We start from the raw sequence: 15,477 nt of genomic DNA on the forward strand, positions 1-15,477 counted from the left end.
TGAGCACTGGTGGGTAGACTGGCTGGAACACAAGGTGAGAATGCTGGGGCCGCGGCCGCAGAGGGAGGGCCGGGTCTCCCTCCTGCTTGTGCCCCTCCATGGGCTCCAGCTCCCATCGTTGAGAGTAGTCTGAGCCGCTCCCTCTCCCTCTCCCCCCCACCCCCACCCTGGGGCTCCGTAAGAGAACACAGGTCTGGACCTCTCCAGCTGAGTTCAGGCCCCAGCTTCACCCCCTCGCTGGCTTTATGGCTTGGGGCTCATTCCTTCATTGACCCACAGCAGCCTCTTCGTGTGTAGGAAGGGACTGTGCCTGCCTCCCCCTCGGGGCTGTTGTGAAGAGTGAATGTGCAAGGACAGAGGGCACCTAGTGCAGGGCTGGGGATGGGCGGAGAGACGGTGCCCAGGTGACTCCAGAGTCTGAGCGAACCCTGCCCACTGCCAGGCTTTGATCAGATCTGTGTCCACTGATGGGAGGTCCACGGTTTCCCTCCTACCACGAATCTTGGGTTCTGGGCCCTGTGGGGAAAATGAACACGAGATGGAAAAGCAGCAGCTACCGCCCACTCCCAGTCGTTAGAACCCATGAGTGGGGCCAGCCTTGGGAAACTGCCCGCCGAGAGAAACGGTCACATCCCGTTTATGTGTCCCCAGACTGAAGGCACCTGGGGGAGACTCAGCCCCCTAAGACACCGAGTGGTTCTGGGAGGCTCCTGGGCGAGAGCGGAGATGAGGGGAAAGAGCTGAACGGCTCCCCCGTGTGTGCTGGGCCCTGGGACAGGAGTAAGTCCAGCAGACTCCTTCCATGACGGGGCCTGCGAGGGCCCAGCCATGGCGTCCCACACCCAGCATGTGCCTGACACCCAGAGGCCCATAGTATTGTTTGTTGTGCCTTAGCTCTCATTTCCAGGAAACAGCCGAGAGCTGTTGGTTTGCCAAGAGGACGTGAGTGAAATGTTCAAATAGGAACTGGGTATTGAACAATAGCTCACCCATAGCCATTTATTTCCAGGACCCAGATCAGAGGAGTGACTGTGGAATTGCGAGGCCTGGACTCGGCCCTGGAATATGGGACAGACTCTTAGGCCCACCCCTTCCTTGTTGAGCAAAGCCCCATACCTGTCAGCAGGCGCACTTGTCCAATAGACGAGGCTGTACATGTCAGACGCTCCAACACCAGGCCTGGCAGGAGGTAGACGCTGAAGAGGTGTTCCCTTCCCAAATTGAAACAGTGTCTTGATTCAGAGAGTTTTTCCATAGAGAACGTGCATCGGGCCTGGCCTAATGGAGAAGGGGCAGGTGCTCACAAGCGGAGACAGAACGTCCGCGGCAGCGTGTCACCCTGAGGTGCAGGTTTGGGTCCAGATGCCTGAAGAACGCGGTCCTCAGGACCCGGGGGCCTGGGTCTGATGGTTCTCGTGTATGTGTTTGCTGACCAGGAGCTGAGAGAAGATAACTTCACTTTGATTGACACCAAGTCCATTCTGGAGGAGCAGCTGACGGCGGCTCGGGCCCGGGTCGATAAACTGTACGAGCTGGAGAAAGAGAACCTGCAGCTGAAATCGAAGCTGCACGACCTGGAATTGGTATGACGTTGTCAGCATGTGTACGACAGATCGGGGCAATTTCAGGTGCATGTTGTGCCCTCTCTGACTTCCTGCTACTGGGTCGGTGTTTCTGCCGACGCCGTGACCCGCTAACTGCGGAGAGTTGCTTGCAAAGCTCGCCAGCCTGAGTGGACACCACTTAAGGCCCTCAAAACAGATAGGGCCTGACTGTTGTGTTGCTTTTCTGTAAGGATGGTTGTGCATGGGCGTCTTTTGCAAAAAAGGGCATTTGTGGTGTGGGTTGAGCTGTGATTTGGGAGTTCCTGCAGTCTTTCCAGGACATATGAGGCCTGCTAAGGGGCTGCAGAGCTGCCCGTTATCATATCACTTGCTTTAAAGCCCTGTGCTGTACGCCACTTTGTTTAGACACCACTCAGAGACATCGGGTGTCGTCTTCACCTAGGCCAGTGGTCGGCAAACTCATTAGTCAACAGAGCAAATATCAACAGTACAATGATTGAAATTTCTCTTGAGAGCCAAATTTTTTAAACTTAAACTATATAGGTAGGTACATTGTTATTAACTTAATTAGGGTACTCCTAAGGCTTAGGAAGAGCCACACTCAAGGGGCCAAAGAGCCACATGTGGCTCACGAGCCACAGTTTGCCAACCAAGGACCTAAGCCACTGGGTCAGCATTTCTTTTAGTGGCTGTAAGGTCTCCCAGCTGGGCCTGTGTTGGAGTCACTTCTGTGCAGCTGTGCTTTTGGAAGTGAGCAGGTGCATGGAGGCCCTTCATCCTGGGGGAATGAGGATGGATGCACGGGGGCAGGGCCTGTCCAGAGGCGGGCACGGGGGCATCCTCACCACTGCCCTCTTCCTGCACTAGGACCGGGACACAGACAAGAAGCGCATTGAGGAGCTGCTGGAGGAGAACATGGTCCTCGAGATTGCACAGAAGCAGAGCATGAACGAGTCCGCCCACCTGGGCTGGGAGCTGGAGCAGTTGTCCAAGAATGCAGACCTGTCAGACGGTAGGCAGAGCCCCTGGGGCCTGGGAGTCAGCCTGGCTGCGGCTTCTCCCTCATCCAGGGAGCTGAGCCCTTGGCTCTAAATCTCATGTGTCAGCCCATCGTCACCCCAAGTGAATAGGATTTTATTCAAGGGCCATTTGGAACTGTTTCATTGCAATTCTCCCCAAGGAGAACGTGAAGGGTCTGGCAGCCTTGAAGTCAGGTCATGAACTACAAAGTAAGTGTTGCCAGATTCTCAGCCCCCGTGCGGACAGTCCCGGGAGCTTCCAGATGACAGCACGCTGACGCCCAGAGGATGTCTTAGATCTGTCCATGGGGGACTGAAAGCTCTGGATGGCAGGAGCCTTCCCCAGTGGTCACTGACCTGCATTAGAACCGGCCTGGGCTGATTTCCTCCGTTCATGTCATCATCGGGCAGATGGGTGCAGTCTGTTCTCTGTCTCCCTGGGCAGGGCCTGCTAAGTGTCTGCTTCTCAGGGGAGCCAGGCCTCTTCCCCTGTCTGTTGTGTTTGCCCCCTCACAGCCCCCAGAGGAGGTGTGGGGTTGGCCAGGGGCAGGCAGTGCACCCGGCAAACAAGTAGCCAATCTCTGTGCTCAACAACATCTCGTGCACCTGAGGGTGCCGGCGAAGGTGCACTTAGATCTCTGCAGCGCACAGGAGGGCCTTGGGCTGGTTTGGGGGGTGGGGGGTGGGGTGCTGCTTTTCCAATTCTGATCAACATTCCTAAGCATCATGGAGAGGCTGTTGAGAGCAGCTGGATAGTCCTTCTCTTCAAGGGTCCCCATCAGTTCCAAACCTAAAATCAGTTCATTGAACTATGAATCTGTGTGAGGAGTCGGTTCTCTGTGATTTGGAGTCTCAGCACTCCTGGGACCAAGGTGGGCACAACAGGGATCTCTGCTCTGGGAGCTCAGGTTCATGGGGAGGACACCGCCCCCTTGTGGAACGCAGGAGTGGTGCGGCTGGCAGGGACCTCTCAGACCTGATGTTTCTGTTAGAGACCAGGGTGGCTGGTGGGTTGGGAAGCCCCCCTGACTCAGGCCCCCTGTGCAGTTTGTGAGCCCTTTCAGGTCAGTGCCCGTGACTACTTCTTGGTGTTCCCACTCCTGCTGCTTCGCTGGCAGCTCATGAGCAAAGCGTGAATGGACTTTTGCGTGGATGGTGTGGTGGCTTCTTGAGTCAGAAAGGCCTGGCTTCAAGTCCTGGCTCCTCCACCTGTTGGCCAGGTGACCTCCTTAAACCTCCGTTTTCTTATCTGCAAAATGGGGTAATGAAGCTGCCTCGCAGGATTGCTGTGGTGTCTCCTGAGAGGAGCCGGTGAAGCCTCACGCTGGGCCTGGCCCCCGGGGCACCAACAGAGGATGGCGGTCCCATCGCCCTTGTTGGATGAAAAGATCCCCATGGCTCTGGCTCTGGGGGTGCTCGTGAGCGCAGCGCCCAGTAGAGAACCACTGCTTGTTTTCCCCATAAACTGTTTTGTCCTCTCAAGAGCCTCTGAGGCGCTGGCCTTTAGGGAAGAGGAAATGAGGCTGGTCATCAGCTCCACTGCTGCACTTGGAGATCCTTCACCATCATTTCCCAGGAGCACAGAGCCGGGTGTGAGGCACTGAGTGAGACAGGAGGTGGGCGGGGTGAGTTGCAGGACAGTGGAGACGCATCTAATCCACAGAACCATACACTTAAAAATGTTACTTTTAAAGCGAATGCTGCAAAGGTGCCATCTGAATGAGCACAGGTTGTGACTTAGTGGAGTTTTCGGCTGTTAGTGTCATTGGTAGCCTTGGCAGGATGAAGCCGTAGGTGAGTTTCCATGTGTTGACAGCAGGCGTGTTTGTCTGTGGTGTGCACTGAGCTGGAGTTGGACCACGAAGGTTCATTTGCTCCACTGCTGAGCTGCCTGCTGCTTCGGGTCTTCAGTCTGTTCTGGCTTCTTCGGTCTGTGCTGCTGTCCTTGGTGGGCGATGGGAACGTCCAGCTTCAGGTGCTGCGGTGACAACTGGCGTCCCCTCTAGGTCCTTCCACTCCCGAGGGGGTGAACAGGAAGCAGGTGGGGTTCAGCCCTAGGAGCAGTGCAGTGTGATAAGGCTCCGGGTGAGAATGTGGCCCTGGAGGGCCAGGTGAGGGAGCACCCTGACCCCTCATACGTTCATTTACCTAAAGTCACGCACCTGCTTGTGGCAGGAAGGGGCCGAGAACTCCGGTTCTCTCGGGTCTGAGCTCCCTTTTCTGTTCTGCGTTCAAGCTGTTTAAAAGCAAAGGAGGCAATCTGCCTTCGTCTGTCTTTACCTTATGTTGATCTCGCTTAGACTTTCTCAAGCAATTTAGATATACTGTCTCATTCTTTTTTCAATGCAATTGTGAAAGCACAAAATGAAATCTGTCCGAAGGCCCTGTCCAGGGATGGTAAGTACTGGACATACTTGCCGCAGAGCCTCTACCACCTGCAGACACACTGGTCAATTATCACCCCCCACAAACCCCCTCAGCTGAGCCACCCAGACCCCCACCACTCTGGGGGCCGGCACAGAAAATGCCATCTCTTTGCCATCTCTGTTAGTCTCTGAAATCCCTGACTTGGTGGCCAGGTTAGAACTTGGTAAAAAGTGGTTCCACCAGTTCTACTATCTTCAGGTTTTGCATTGGCCTCTCCACCGTCACCTTCTTTCTTCTTAGCTCTGGGTTGCTTCCCTACCAGGCCCCAGCTGAGCCAGGTGCTGACAGCAACAGCACCCTGTGAGCAACGGAGGGCACCCAGCCGACCACCCCAGGCCCCTCAGACCTAGGGCTCAGGGTGATGGCCCTGACCCGACTTTGCTCTTCAGCCTCCAGGAAGTCGTTCGTGTTTGAGCTGAACGAATGCGCCTCCAGCCGCATCCTGAAGCTGGAGAAGGAGAACCAGAGCCTTCAGAGCACCATCCAGGGGCTGCGGGACGCCTCCCTGGCCCTGGAGGAGAGCAGCCTCAAGTGCGGGGAGCTGGAGAAGGAGAACCAGCAGCTCAGCACGAAGGTAACTGTGCGGAACATTCGGGCAAACAGGAGGCCAGGCGGAGCGCCCAGGTGTCGGTGAGGATGCACAGCTGGGAGAAATGGGGGATGCAGGGCAGCCACAGTGATGGGAGCGGGACACGAGTCCTCATGGAGCAGAGTCCCGAGGCAGCATGACCTGTCCCTGCAGCAGTGCGACCGGACATCTGTGTGTCTCGTTGCCTTCGCCTGTGCAGTGGGCATGACTCCTTAGCCCCCGGCCTCTTGGGCCCCACCCCTGCTTCCTCTCTGGGTCAGTTCCCTGTAGGAAACCATGGCAGCCCTGCTAGAGCCCTCGGGAGGCCTGTCTTGGCTCCGAGTCCTGGTAGAAGGGAGGGGCCGCAGTTCCCAGACCAGAGCTGTCCTGTGTCCGGTCCCAGGAGCCCAGGCCAGGTGGCCCTTCTGCTCCTCCCCCCTGTCCTCAGCCCGCTCGGGGCCTGGCTGCCTCTGTCCTGACCAGCGGGGCTGGTTTTGCTTTCTCCCCCGAGCCTGGCACGTCATGGGTCCTCCCTAACGTTGGGTGGATGGTGCGTCTCGGCCGTCAGCTGAGGACCATAGGGGACATGGCCCGACGCTGGCCTTCCTGGAGCCAGGGCACAGCCTTGGACACGTCCAGAAGGCATGGTCCCTCGCGGGCACCTGAGAAGGGAACAGGGTCAGCCAGGACACAGCTGCCCGGAGTCCCAGGCACCCTGGTGCCTGCTCGGCTCTCCCACCACCCGAGTGTCGCCAGGCTGTAGGCTGACTTCAGTCTGAAACGTCTGTGTAAACCATAGTTCCCGAAGTCCACGTCCTTCCCTGAGACTCACCACCCTTCTGTGGGCCTCAGAGAAGGCACCTTCCCTGCCTCATTTGTATCGATATCCTAAGTCCATTCCTTCAACCAGGAACCCTGATTTAGAGAGGAAGTGGGGCAGTCTTTGGAGGCCTATCAGGGGGACACCAGCCCCTGGCATGGGGGCTGCTGAGCAGGTCCCTGACCCCTGCATGCTCTGGGGACCGAGAGCCTCACCACAGGAGTCCTCGGCTCAAGCCTGGTGCCTGCCCGGGGAGGATGGGAAACCCCTTGGGGCCAGCTCCCATCCCAGCCCAGCGAGCTCTCCCTAGGGGAATGGAGGTCCTTCAGGGATGGACAGGACTAAGGGCCCCAGTTCCATGGCAGAAAGGACCAGGCGAAGAAAGATGGGGGGTGCCTAGCAGTGGTGGGTGGGACATGCGCAATCACATCTTCCTGCTGAAAGCAACAACAATCAGAAATGCCAAGGTTGGAATCACATCCCTTTCTCTGTGCGGGACGGGGCGGCAGGGGTGCAGCGTTAAGGGTAAGATGGTGGAGGGTTGGAGGACACACACCCCAGGCCCCGGCTGAGGGAGAGCAGGGCTGGGTCGGCCCATGGCTGTGCGTTGGGCTCTGCCGCGTCCTCACTGTGGGGCTTTGGGCAAATTGCTCGAGGACTCTGAGCCCCGTGCCCTTCTCTGAGGGTGAGTGACAGCTGCTCCGGGCCTTCCTCCTCGGGGTCGGCTCCGGGGCAGGCACCGCCCTCAGAGCAGATGCTGGTTCCCTGCTGAGCCCAGACCTGGTGCTAGGAAGCGGGGCTTCGATAAGGAAGGAGCAGAAAGATGTTCTCGCTTTTGAGGAAGACTCAGACACGTGGCCCGTTACAGTGCAACTGGCTATTGGCCCCGTCCTCAGGGCCCCATGTTGGGGGGCAGCGGGCTTGGTGTGCTGACGGTGATGTGAGGACACGACTGTGAGCCCCACTGTGCCCGACCCCACCCCCCCTCATGGAGAAGAAGCTCGCCTGGCTCCTGCTTCCGGAGGAGTATTGAGACAGTGCCCAGACCTATGAGATAAAGGCAGGGAGGGCCTCACCCCGGGAGAAATAGGCAGAGCCCGCATAGAGCAGCGATCCTCCTGGGAGCTTTGCAGACCCACCTGTGCCAGGCTGCCCCCCAGACAGGCCAGTCGAGCAGGCTCTGGGTCCTGGCTACTCACTGGGTCACGGGGTATCTGAGGGTCCTCCCCCCAGAGGGCCCAGTGGGGGACCTGAGGTCCAGGGTCTGTAGAAGCTCTAAGAACCACCTGGTCTTTGATCGTGGAGATCCACTGTGTTAGTTTTAGAGCAGTCACCCCAAAGCGGCAGCATCAGGGTCACAAGTCCAAATGCAGATTCTTGGGCGCCAGCCCTGACTGTCAGAAGCTCGGGGGGGGGGGCACTGGCACTCTCATAGGGGGTCAGCGATGGTTGTCACACCTGCCAGGTGTGTGCTGAGCACTTCCCCCTGACAGAAGCTGGTGGCCATGCCTGCTGCTTGCTGGTCCTGTCAGGGACACCCGCTCGTGGTCACATCATTAGCAGGGAGCAACCCTTTCCCCCTCCTGAGTTTGGTGTCAGTGGGAAGGGACAGCAGCAGGGGCCTGGCCTGGGAGCCCCACCTCAGGTCCCGCCCTAGGTACTGAGCCTGAATCTGCGTCCATCACGGTGTTCAGGTGTCAGGCACAGAGCGTGAGACGCGCGGGTTCAGGCAGTCCATGTTTAGGGAGTGGGCGTGGTGGGTCCTGCAGAAGAGCTCCGTGTTGGACCACTGATTGGGCCATCGTCCAGGCAGGACGGAAGGTGGTCTGGCCTGGGGCCGGCAGTGGGGGGTGGAGGGGAGCCGTATGGGGGACAAGGACAGGCCTTGGTGACACATTTACTTGGAGGGTGAGAGGAGGGAGAGAGATGGCAGAGGACCTCTCTGAGCAGCTGGGTGAATAGGAATGTCACCAACTGGATGAAGTCCCCGTAGGACATCCAGCAGGGAGTCCGCTGGCCCCAGGCATGTGGCCTGACCCTCAGGTCAGTAGTGGACAAGGCCTAAGACGGAAGCAGTGAGAGTGAACAGCGTGAGCTGGGAGGGAAGCTGACCGATTGGTGCCCATGACGTTTTTCTCTACCATGAGCTGGAAGTGCATGCCATGGGCTGAGAGGTGATGGTCAAGGGTGTGGGGAGCTCACTGCACCACCAGGCCTGGCCTGGGCAGCGGCTCAGGGACACCACCTGGAGCCAGACTTCCCTCTTCCCGCTCTGCCAGTCTTGGCAGTGGCTGTTGTGCCTCCCCAAGAAGTGGGCAGGAGGGCTTTTCCTTGAGAAGAGGCCTGTTACAGTGTTCTGTGGGGTGACAGGGTTCGGGTCTGCTGTAAAACACAGTTCACTTCCTGAAACTGACCTTTGCACGGCTGGGTCTTTGGCTCTGCAGATTGAAAAGTTGCAGATGCAGCTGCAGAAGGAAAAGCAGAGCAACCAGGATTTGGAGACCCTCAGTGAGGAGCTGATCAAAGAGAATGAGCAGCTGCACAGTGACATGGAGACCCTGAAGGCGGACAGAGCCAGGCAGGTAGGCCCTCCAGAGCGCAGGCCTCCCCTGGCGCCCCTGTCTGCAAGGGGGAGCGTCCAGGATCACAGCCGTGTCCTGGTCATTGATCAGTGATTCCTGGGTGACCAGTTTCCTCACCCAGCTGGAGCTCAGACCAGCAATCCTCAGCTGCAGCAGAGGGATGGGGACAGGTATTGCCTCCCAGGGACACTGGCCATCTTGTTTTTGATTGAGAGGACTTAGGGGGAGGAGAGGGAAGGTGCCCCTGGCTGTGGTGTGGTGAGGCCAGGGATGCTGCTCAATGTCCTGCAGCCCCTGGGACAGCCCCGCAGGACAAAGAACGATCCTGCTCCAAATGTCCAGCGTCACCCTGAGAACCCTGGCAAACCTCCAGGGTGGATTCGCCTGGCACTACAACAAGTGCCAGGGAAGGCAGCCCAGCGCTGGGGCAGCGGCTCAGTGATGCCACCCAGGGGCCAGGCTTCCCTCTTCCCGCTCTGCCAGCGTTGTCAGTGGCTGTTGTGCTTCCCCAAGAAGTGGGCAGGAAGAAGGTGGAGGGTGAAGAGACAGAGGGAAGGCCTCCCCAGACCCTCTATCGACATGTCATTGGCCAGACCCAACATGTGACTACCCCTAGCTGCAAGGGAGGCTAGTATCAAGTACTTGAATTTTTCAGCTTCTCTAGTAGAGCAAAAAGTGGTGGTTGGGATAATGCTATGTATAGTGAAGAGACAGGCCAGGGCCCCCTCTCTTGTATGGCTTATAGTCTAGAAGGCAGAATGATAGGTGACGAGCCAGGTGACTTCAGACGTGTGCTATTGAGGGAATACACGTGGGTCCAGGGAGAGTCTTGCTCAGTGCAGGGCATTTAGAATCGTGGTGCAGGGCTTCTTTGAGGAGCTGGCACTCACACTGAGCCCGGGAGGATGAGAAGGAGCCAGTGATGCTGAAGGCCGGAGGGTGGAGGCGGGTGAATATTCAAAAGCAGAGGGAAGATCATGTGCGATGTCTGCAGGGGGAGGGTGGCATGAGGAGCGGCCACGGGTGGGCGGCCAGCTCGTCGGGCCCCTGTGGACCAGGATAAAAAGCACCAAAGAAATCACCTTCGTTGTTTTAAGGGAGAGGAGGTGTGGTTTCTGTTTCTAAGTCGTCTGGCTGCTGTGCATGTGTTTTGACTTGAACTGTCTCGGGGGGATCTCCGCGCCCTTCACCTTGTGTCCGTATCAGGCCTCCGGGAAACGTTACGACTTCCTTCGGGTCCATGGTGGGGTGTCTTTCCAGGCCTACTCTTTAGTCCCCCAGTTTGGACCAAATCACCGAAATACGTTCGTGCAGCCACCTGTGTCATTTCCATTGTGTCTTCCTGCAGATCAAGGATCTCGAGCAAGAAAAGGATCATCTCAACCAAACGGTGCAGACGCTGCGGGAGAGGTCAGAGGTCAGCAGCGAGGTCCGCGTGCAGGACATGGAGAAGGAGAACAAAGCCCTCCACCGGACGGTGACGGAGACCAGCAGCAAGCTCAGCACGCTGGAGTCCGAGCGGCAGCAGCTGCGCCGGGACCTGGAGCAGGCGAGGGAGAAGGCGGCGCGGGCGGAGGGGCTGCAGAAGGAGATGCAGCGGCTGGAGAAGGAGAACGAGAGGCTGGCCAGGGAGGTCAGCTCCCTGACGACGGCCACCGAGAAGGTCGACACCCTGGAGCGCGAGAGCCAGGGCCTGTCGCTGGAGAACCGCCGGCTGCAGAAGTCTCTGGACACCCTGCAGAACGTGTCGGTGCAGCTGGCAGGCCTGGAGCGGGACAACAAGCAGCTGGACGAGGAGAACCTGGAGCTGCGCCGGATGGTGGAGGCCGTGCGCTTCACGGGCGCCAAGATGGCTCAGATCGAGCGGGAGAACCGGGAGCTCGAGCGGGAGAAGGAGGAGCTGAGGAGAAGCGTGGAGCTGCTGAGCGCCCAGAGCAAGAAGTCGGAGCGCCTGGAGCTCAGCTACCAGAGCGTGAGTGCCGAGAACCTGCGGCTGCAGCAGGCCCTGGCGCGGGAGCGGGGGGAGCTGGAGGCGCAAACCCAGGCCCTGCAGCGGGACCTGGAGGCCCAACGGCTGGCCAGCCAGCAGCTGGAGATGTCCGAGAAGGACAAGGAGGCCCTGCAGCAGGAGGTGGCCCAGCTGGAAAAAGACAAGAAGCTGCTGGAGAAGGAGGTGAACCGGCTGTGGCAGCAGGTGGAGTTCAAGGACACGGCCCTGGACGACGTCACCGCCAAGCTGTCCGCCGCCGAGAAGGAGAGCCGCGCTCTGGACAAGGAGCTGGCGCGCTGCCGGGACGCGGCCACCAAGCTGAAGGAGCTGGAGAAGGACAACAGAGACCTCACCAAGCAAGTCGCCATGCACACCAGGACGCTGACCACCCTGGGAGAGGTGAGCGGGGTGGGGTGCAGGCAGCCCCTTGAGGGGGACGCAGGGTTGACGTCCTTGTCCAGAGCCGCACAGGTGTGCCACGAGGGGTGTGCTTCCAGACAGAACTGGGACTGTGCGTGCTCCTTCGATGTCTTCCTTGGCTCTGAACAGGGTAGAGCCGAAAGGTAAGAAGAACCGGGTGAAACTCGGCTGCTCTCGCCCTGCCCGGAGATAACCACGGACTGTAGTTATCCCAGCGTTCCTCCCATGCGTATCCGTGCGCACACGCACACACACGCACACGCACACACACAGGACACCTACTCTCTGCATCCTAACCCTATTGTGTTTGTTACGGCTTTTTTTCGTTACGTTAAATAGGCTTTAAGCCACATATAATTTACTGTAATTATTTTTTTGGCATTTAGGCTGTTTTCTATTTTTTCTATTTAATTTATTTTTTCAACAACCATTTATCCCCGTTATGCCCTCTTTCCCCTCCTCCCACCTCCCTCCCACAATCATCGCACTGTTCTCTCATGTCTATTAGTTCTTGCTTTTTTCTTCTCTGTTTTGAGTCCCTCCACCACCTTCCCGAACACCCACCCCCCAGCAGAGCTGCCTGCCGGCTCTCTGTGCATCAGTTCGTCTCTGTTTTGCTTGGTAGTTCTATTTGCTCATGAAATTCCACATATGAGTGAAATCATACGGTACCTGTCTCTCTGACTGGCTTATTCCGCTTAGGATAGTGTTCTCCGGGTCCACGCGTGCTGTCGCAAAGGGTACGGTTTCTTCCTTTTATGGCCGAGTAGTGTTCCGTTGTGTGGATGTACCAATGGTTTTTAAGTCGGCACGTCCTCATCTTGATCCCTTGCTCTCCGTCTTCTAAGGTATTTGAATTCTCCTCCACACTTTCATGCCCTAGTTCAGTTCTCAGCCATCTCCTTCTCCTTTCACTTTTTACTTGTGTGTCTCCTCTCCCTTAACCAGGGCTCCGGCCCAGGGAGGGCAGAGTGGCCGGGAGCTGTGGGAGGAGAACCCAGGGCCGTGGGCTGTGGGGTTAGAGCTTGGACGTCAGCCCTCCTGGTTTCCTGCGTGGAGTCATCCCCCCATAGTGCCGAGGACATCTTCCCGGGCACATCTCTACCCTCCGGGCAGCTTTGGCCTGGGGGGGGGGGCGGGGGGGAGGCCTCCGCTATGTTAAGGAACACTGGACACGTACACCTTCACACAGATATTTCTTTCCTTAGGGTTAGCCTAGAAGTATAATTACAGGACCAAAGGGTGCGGCTTGTCTTACAGTTTCTTGGTAAATGGGTGGCCTGCTTCCCCAGAACCTTTGGCCCGGGCCACCTGGGCATTCTGCAGCGTGTTGGAGGGAATACTGTTCTGGTGCAGTTTCTTCCGAATGGCCCGACATGGAAGTTGTGTCTGAGTTCAGTGTGGCTGTTCCCAGGTGGCCCTGAGTGCAGCGCCTGGGGCACCAGGCTTCCATCCTGGGGCTCGGCCATCCCCTGGTGGAGTCCTCTCCTGGCTCCTTGGCATGTGACCAGTAGAGGAGAAAGAGAGTGAGTGAGAAAGACCACACTTCACGGGGCAGAACCCGGCCACACGGCTGAACCTAGCGACAAGGGAGGCTGGGAAGTGTGTTCCAGGAAGAAAGGGAAACAGATGTGGTGAGCACAGGTCTCATGCTCACGAGAGTACAATCCTTGCAGCTGCGACCCATAGCCCCTGCCTCTGTGAGCATGGGTTAGGTTTTGCTGCAGTAACAGGTAGCCCCAGAATCACAGTGAATCGCCATATCCAGGCTTGCTTCTCACAAGAGTCCAGGTGACTCTCCTGGAAGCCTGTCACCTATACTAGGACTCAGCCGCTTTGATCTTACGGCGCCACCATCTCAACACAAGGTTTGGGCGGTTGCCATGGCTGGGGAAAGGCCGCCGGCAGGTTACACACCGGCTCTTCTCAGCTGCGGCTGGGAAGTGACCCAGGTCATTCCACACACAGCCCATCGGCTGGAACCGGTCACTTGGCTTCACCTAACTGCAGGGTGGCTGGAGATTTGCCGGTGGGATGTCTGGGGAGCACCGTTCTCTGCCACGCAGGTGGTCCGAGCCTGCGGGTTTGGAGGGGGTAGGCATGCATGCAGAGAGCTGTGACACCAGGTAGAAAATTGTAGCTACTGGAGAGCTACAAAGAGGCGTGGGAGCAGGTGGACTAACTACGCCAACCACCTCAGTGAGAGCAGCACCCACTTTTGAAAAGTCAATCAAAACCAGAATTTAAAATGAAATCTTCCTCCTTTTCGGACTTGGTGTTTGTTCCAAATTCTCTGCAACGAGCATTTAATGACAGTCCTCCCTAGAGGAGATCATTAGGATGCGAACCTACTAATCAGAGATCGACGTAACAGTATTTCCAACGCACGTTTGATTGTGCCTGGAGCTCAGTGGCTCCATCCTGGCGCACGGCCATGTGGCCAGGCCGTCTGCACTGGCTGCAGGGGTGTGTTCACCCTTCTCTGTGCAAGAGGGGTTCACCCATCCCCATCAACCGCCTGCCCGGCCCCGGTGACTTGGGAAGGCACTGGCTCAGCCTTCCGAAGGGCCATGCGCTCCCTGCCCATGCTCGTCCCCTCCCTGTCCTCCAGGAGCTGGTGCTGGAGAAGCTGAAGAGTCAGCGGCTGACCGGCGAGCTGGACAAACTGGACCAGGAGCTGGAGAAGGTCGGCCTCTGCAAGGAGCTGCTGCTGCAGGACGACAGCAGCGACGGCGACAGGTGAGGACCCTCCCCGTGAGGTCTGCAGGCTCCGCAGCCCGTGCGCAGCCCCCGCGGGCGCCCCGCCCCAGCTCCAAGCTCTGCTCCGTCTTCACAGCCCAGGGCCTGTCGTCCTTCACATCTAGGTCCTCTTCCTGGAGGCTCCCAAGGAGGAGAGGATGGGAGACCCTTGTCCATAAAAGGCTACTTTTGCTTTTTTAATCAACGATTTTATTTTAGAGTAGTTTCAGGTTCACAACAAAATCGAGGGGAAGGTATGGAGATTTCCCGTATGCCCCCTGCTCCCCGCCAATGGTGCAGCCTCCCCCACCATCACCATCGCCCGCCATGGTGGCCCACTTGTTACCTGATGGACCTGCACTGACACGGCCGTAGTTTAATTAGCGACCACTCCTGGTGAGCCTCGCGTGGGCTTGGAGAGATGGATAATGACATGTCCATCATTGTGGTATACATGTTTTCACTGCCCTAACAGTCCTCTGTCCCACCTACTAGTATTTATCCCTCTCCAACACCCCAGCCCTTTAATTAAAAAAAAAAAAAAAGCTTATTGCAGCCTTTTCCTGCAGTGCTTTCCTACATGATCTCATTTTTCAAGGGAATCCAATGTCTTGGATTTTTTGCTGGACTTGTAACTGACGACATCCACATGCTAGATAATAGCACGGTGACCTTGGGCACATGGCCTAACCCAGTGATGGCGAACCTTTTGAGCTCGCGTGTCAGCATTTTGAAAAACCCTAACTTAACCCTGGTGCCGTGTCACATATAGAAATTTTTTGATATTTGCAACCATAGTAAAACAAAGACTTATATTTTTGATATTTATTTTATATATTTAAATGCCATTTAACAAAGAAAAATCAACCCAAAAAATGAGTTTGCGTGTCACCTCTGTCGCGCGTGTCATAGGTTCGCCATCACTGGCCTAACCTCTCTGAGGCTCAGTTTCCTCCTCTGTGAAAAGCCTGTGACGACTCCTCCCTGGGGCGATGGTTGTACAACTGCCCAGTGATGTGTGACGGTGTCGCAGGCGTGTCCCGGGTGGGCTCTGGCGGGATGGCCTGGGCCGCATGCTGCCCGGCGCCGAGGAAACCTGCCTGATCGGGGAGGGGGGTGTGGCAGCTGGGAGAGGCCGGGAGCTTGTGGGTGGAAAGGCAGACAAATGGTACTATGGCGTCTTTGTAATGTTCAGAAAATACAAGATCTTGGAGGGCAGGAATGAATTGGCATTAAAGACGACACTGGCCTTGAAAGAAGAAAAGATCGTGTTCCTGGAGGCTCAGGTGGAAGAGAAGGCCAGCCTGGCCCGCGAGCTGCAGAAAGAGCTCCAGGTGGTAAGAGCTG

General features: G+C 57.3%; 1 protein-coding gene across 3 annotated transcripts in view; it reads left to right on the top strand.

Annotated features, from left to right (window-relative positions):
- Positions 1 to 15,477, top strand: part of CCDC88C (coiled-coil domain containing 88C) — a gene marked incomplete at both ends in the record, with an annotated part of 111,260 nt that overhangs the window by 60,997 nt on the left and 34,786 nt on the right. For all 3 annotated transcript variants that reach the window (XM_081099746.1, XM_081099747.1, XM_081099748.1), the window contains 7 exons: positions 1,437 to 1,583; positions 2,433 to 2,577; positions 5,401 to 5,585; positions 8,844 to 8,981; positions 10,330 to 11,370; positions 14,003 to 14,130; positions 15,326 to 15,467. In XM_081099746.1, the coding sequence (XP_080955872.1) occupies positions 1,437 to 1,583; positions 2,433 to 2,577; positions 5,401 to 5,585; positions 8,844 to 8,981; positions 10,330 to 11,370; positions 14,003 to 14,130; positions 15,326 to 15,467 (1,926 nt within the window). The remainder of the gene's footprint in view (positions 1 to 1,436; positions 1,584 to 2,432; positions 2,578 to 5,400; positions 5,586 to 8,843; positions 8,982 to 10,329; positions 11,371 to 14,002; positions 14,131 to 15,325; positions 15,468 to 15,477) is intronic.

This window comes from Myotis nattereri (genome assembly GCF_964212035.1).
Source record: "Myotis nattereri genome assembly, chromosome: 1".
NCBI classification, from domain to species: domain Eukaryota; kingdom Metazoa; phylum Chordata; class Mammalia; order Chiroptera; family Vespertilionidae; genus Myotis; species Myotis nattereri.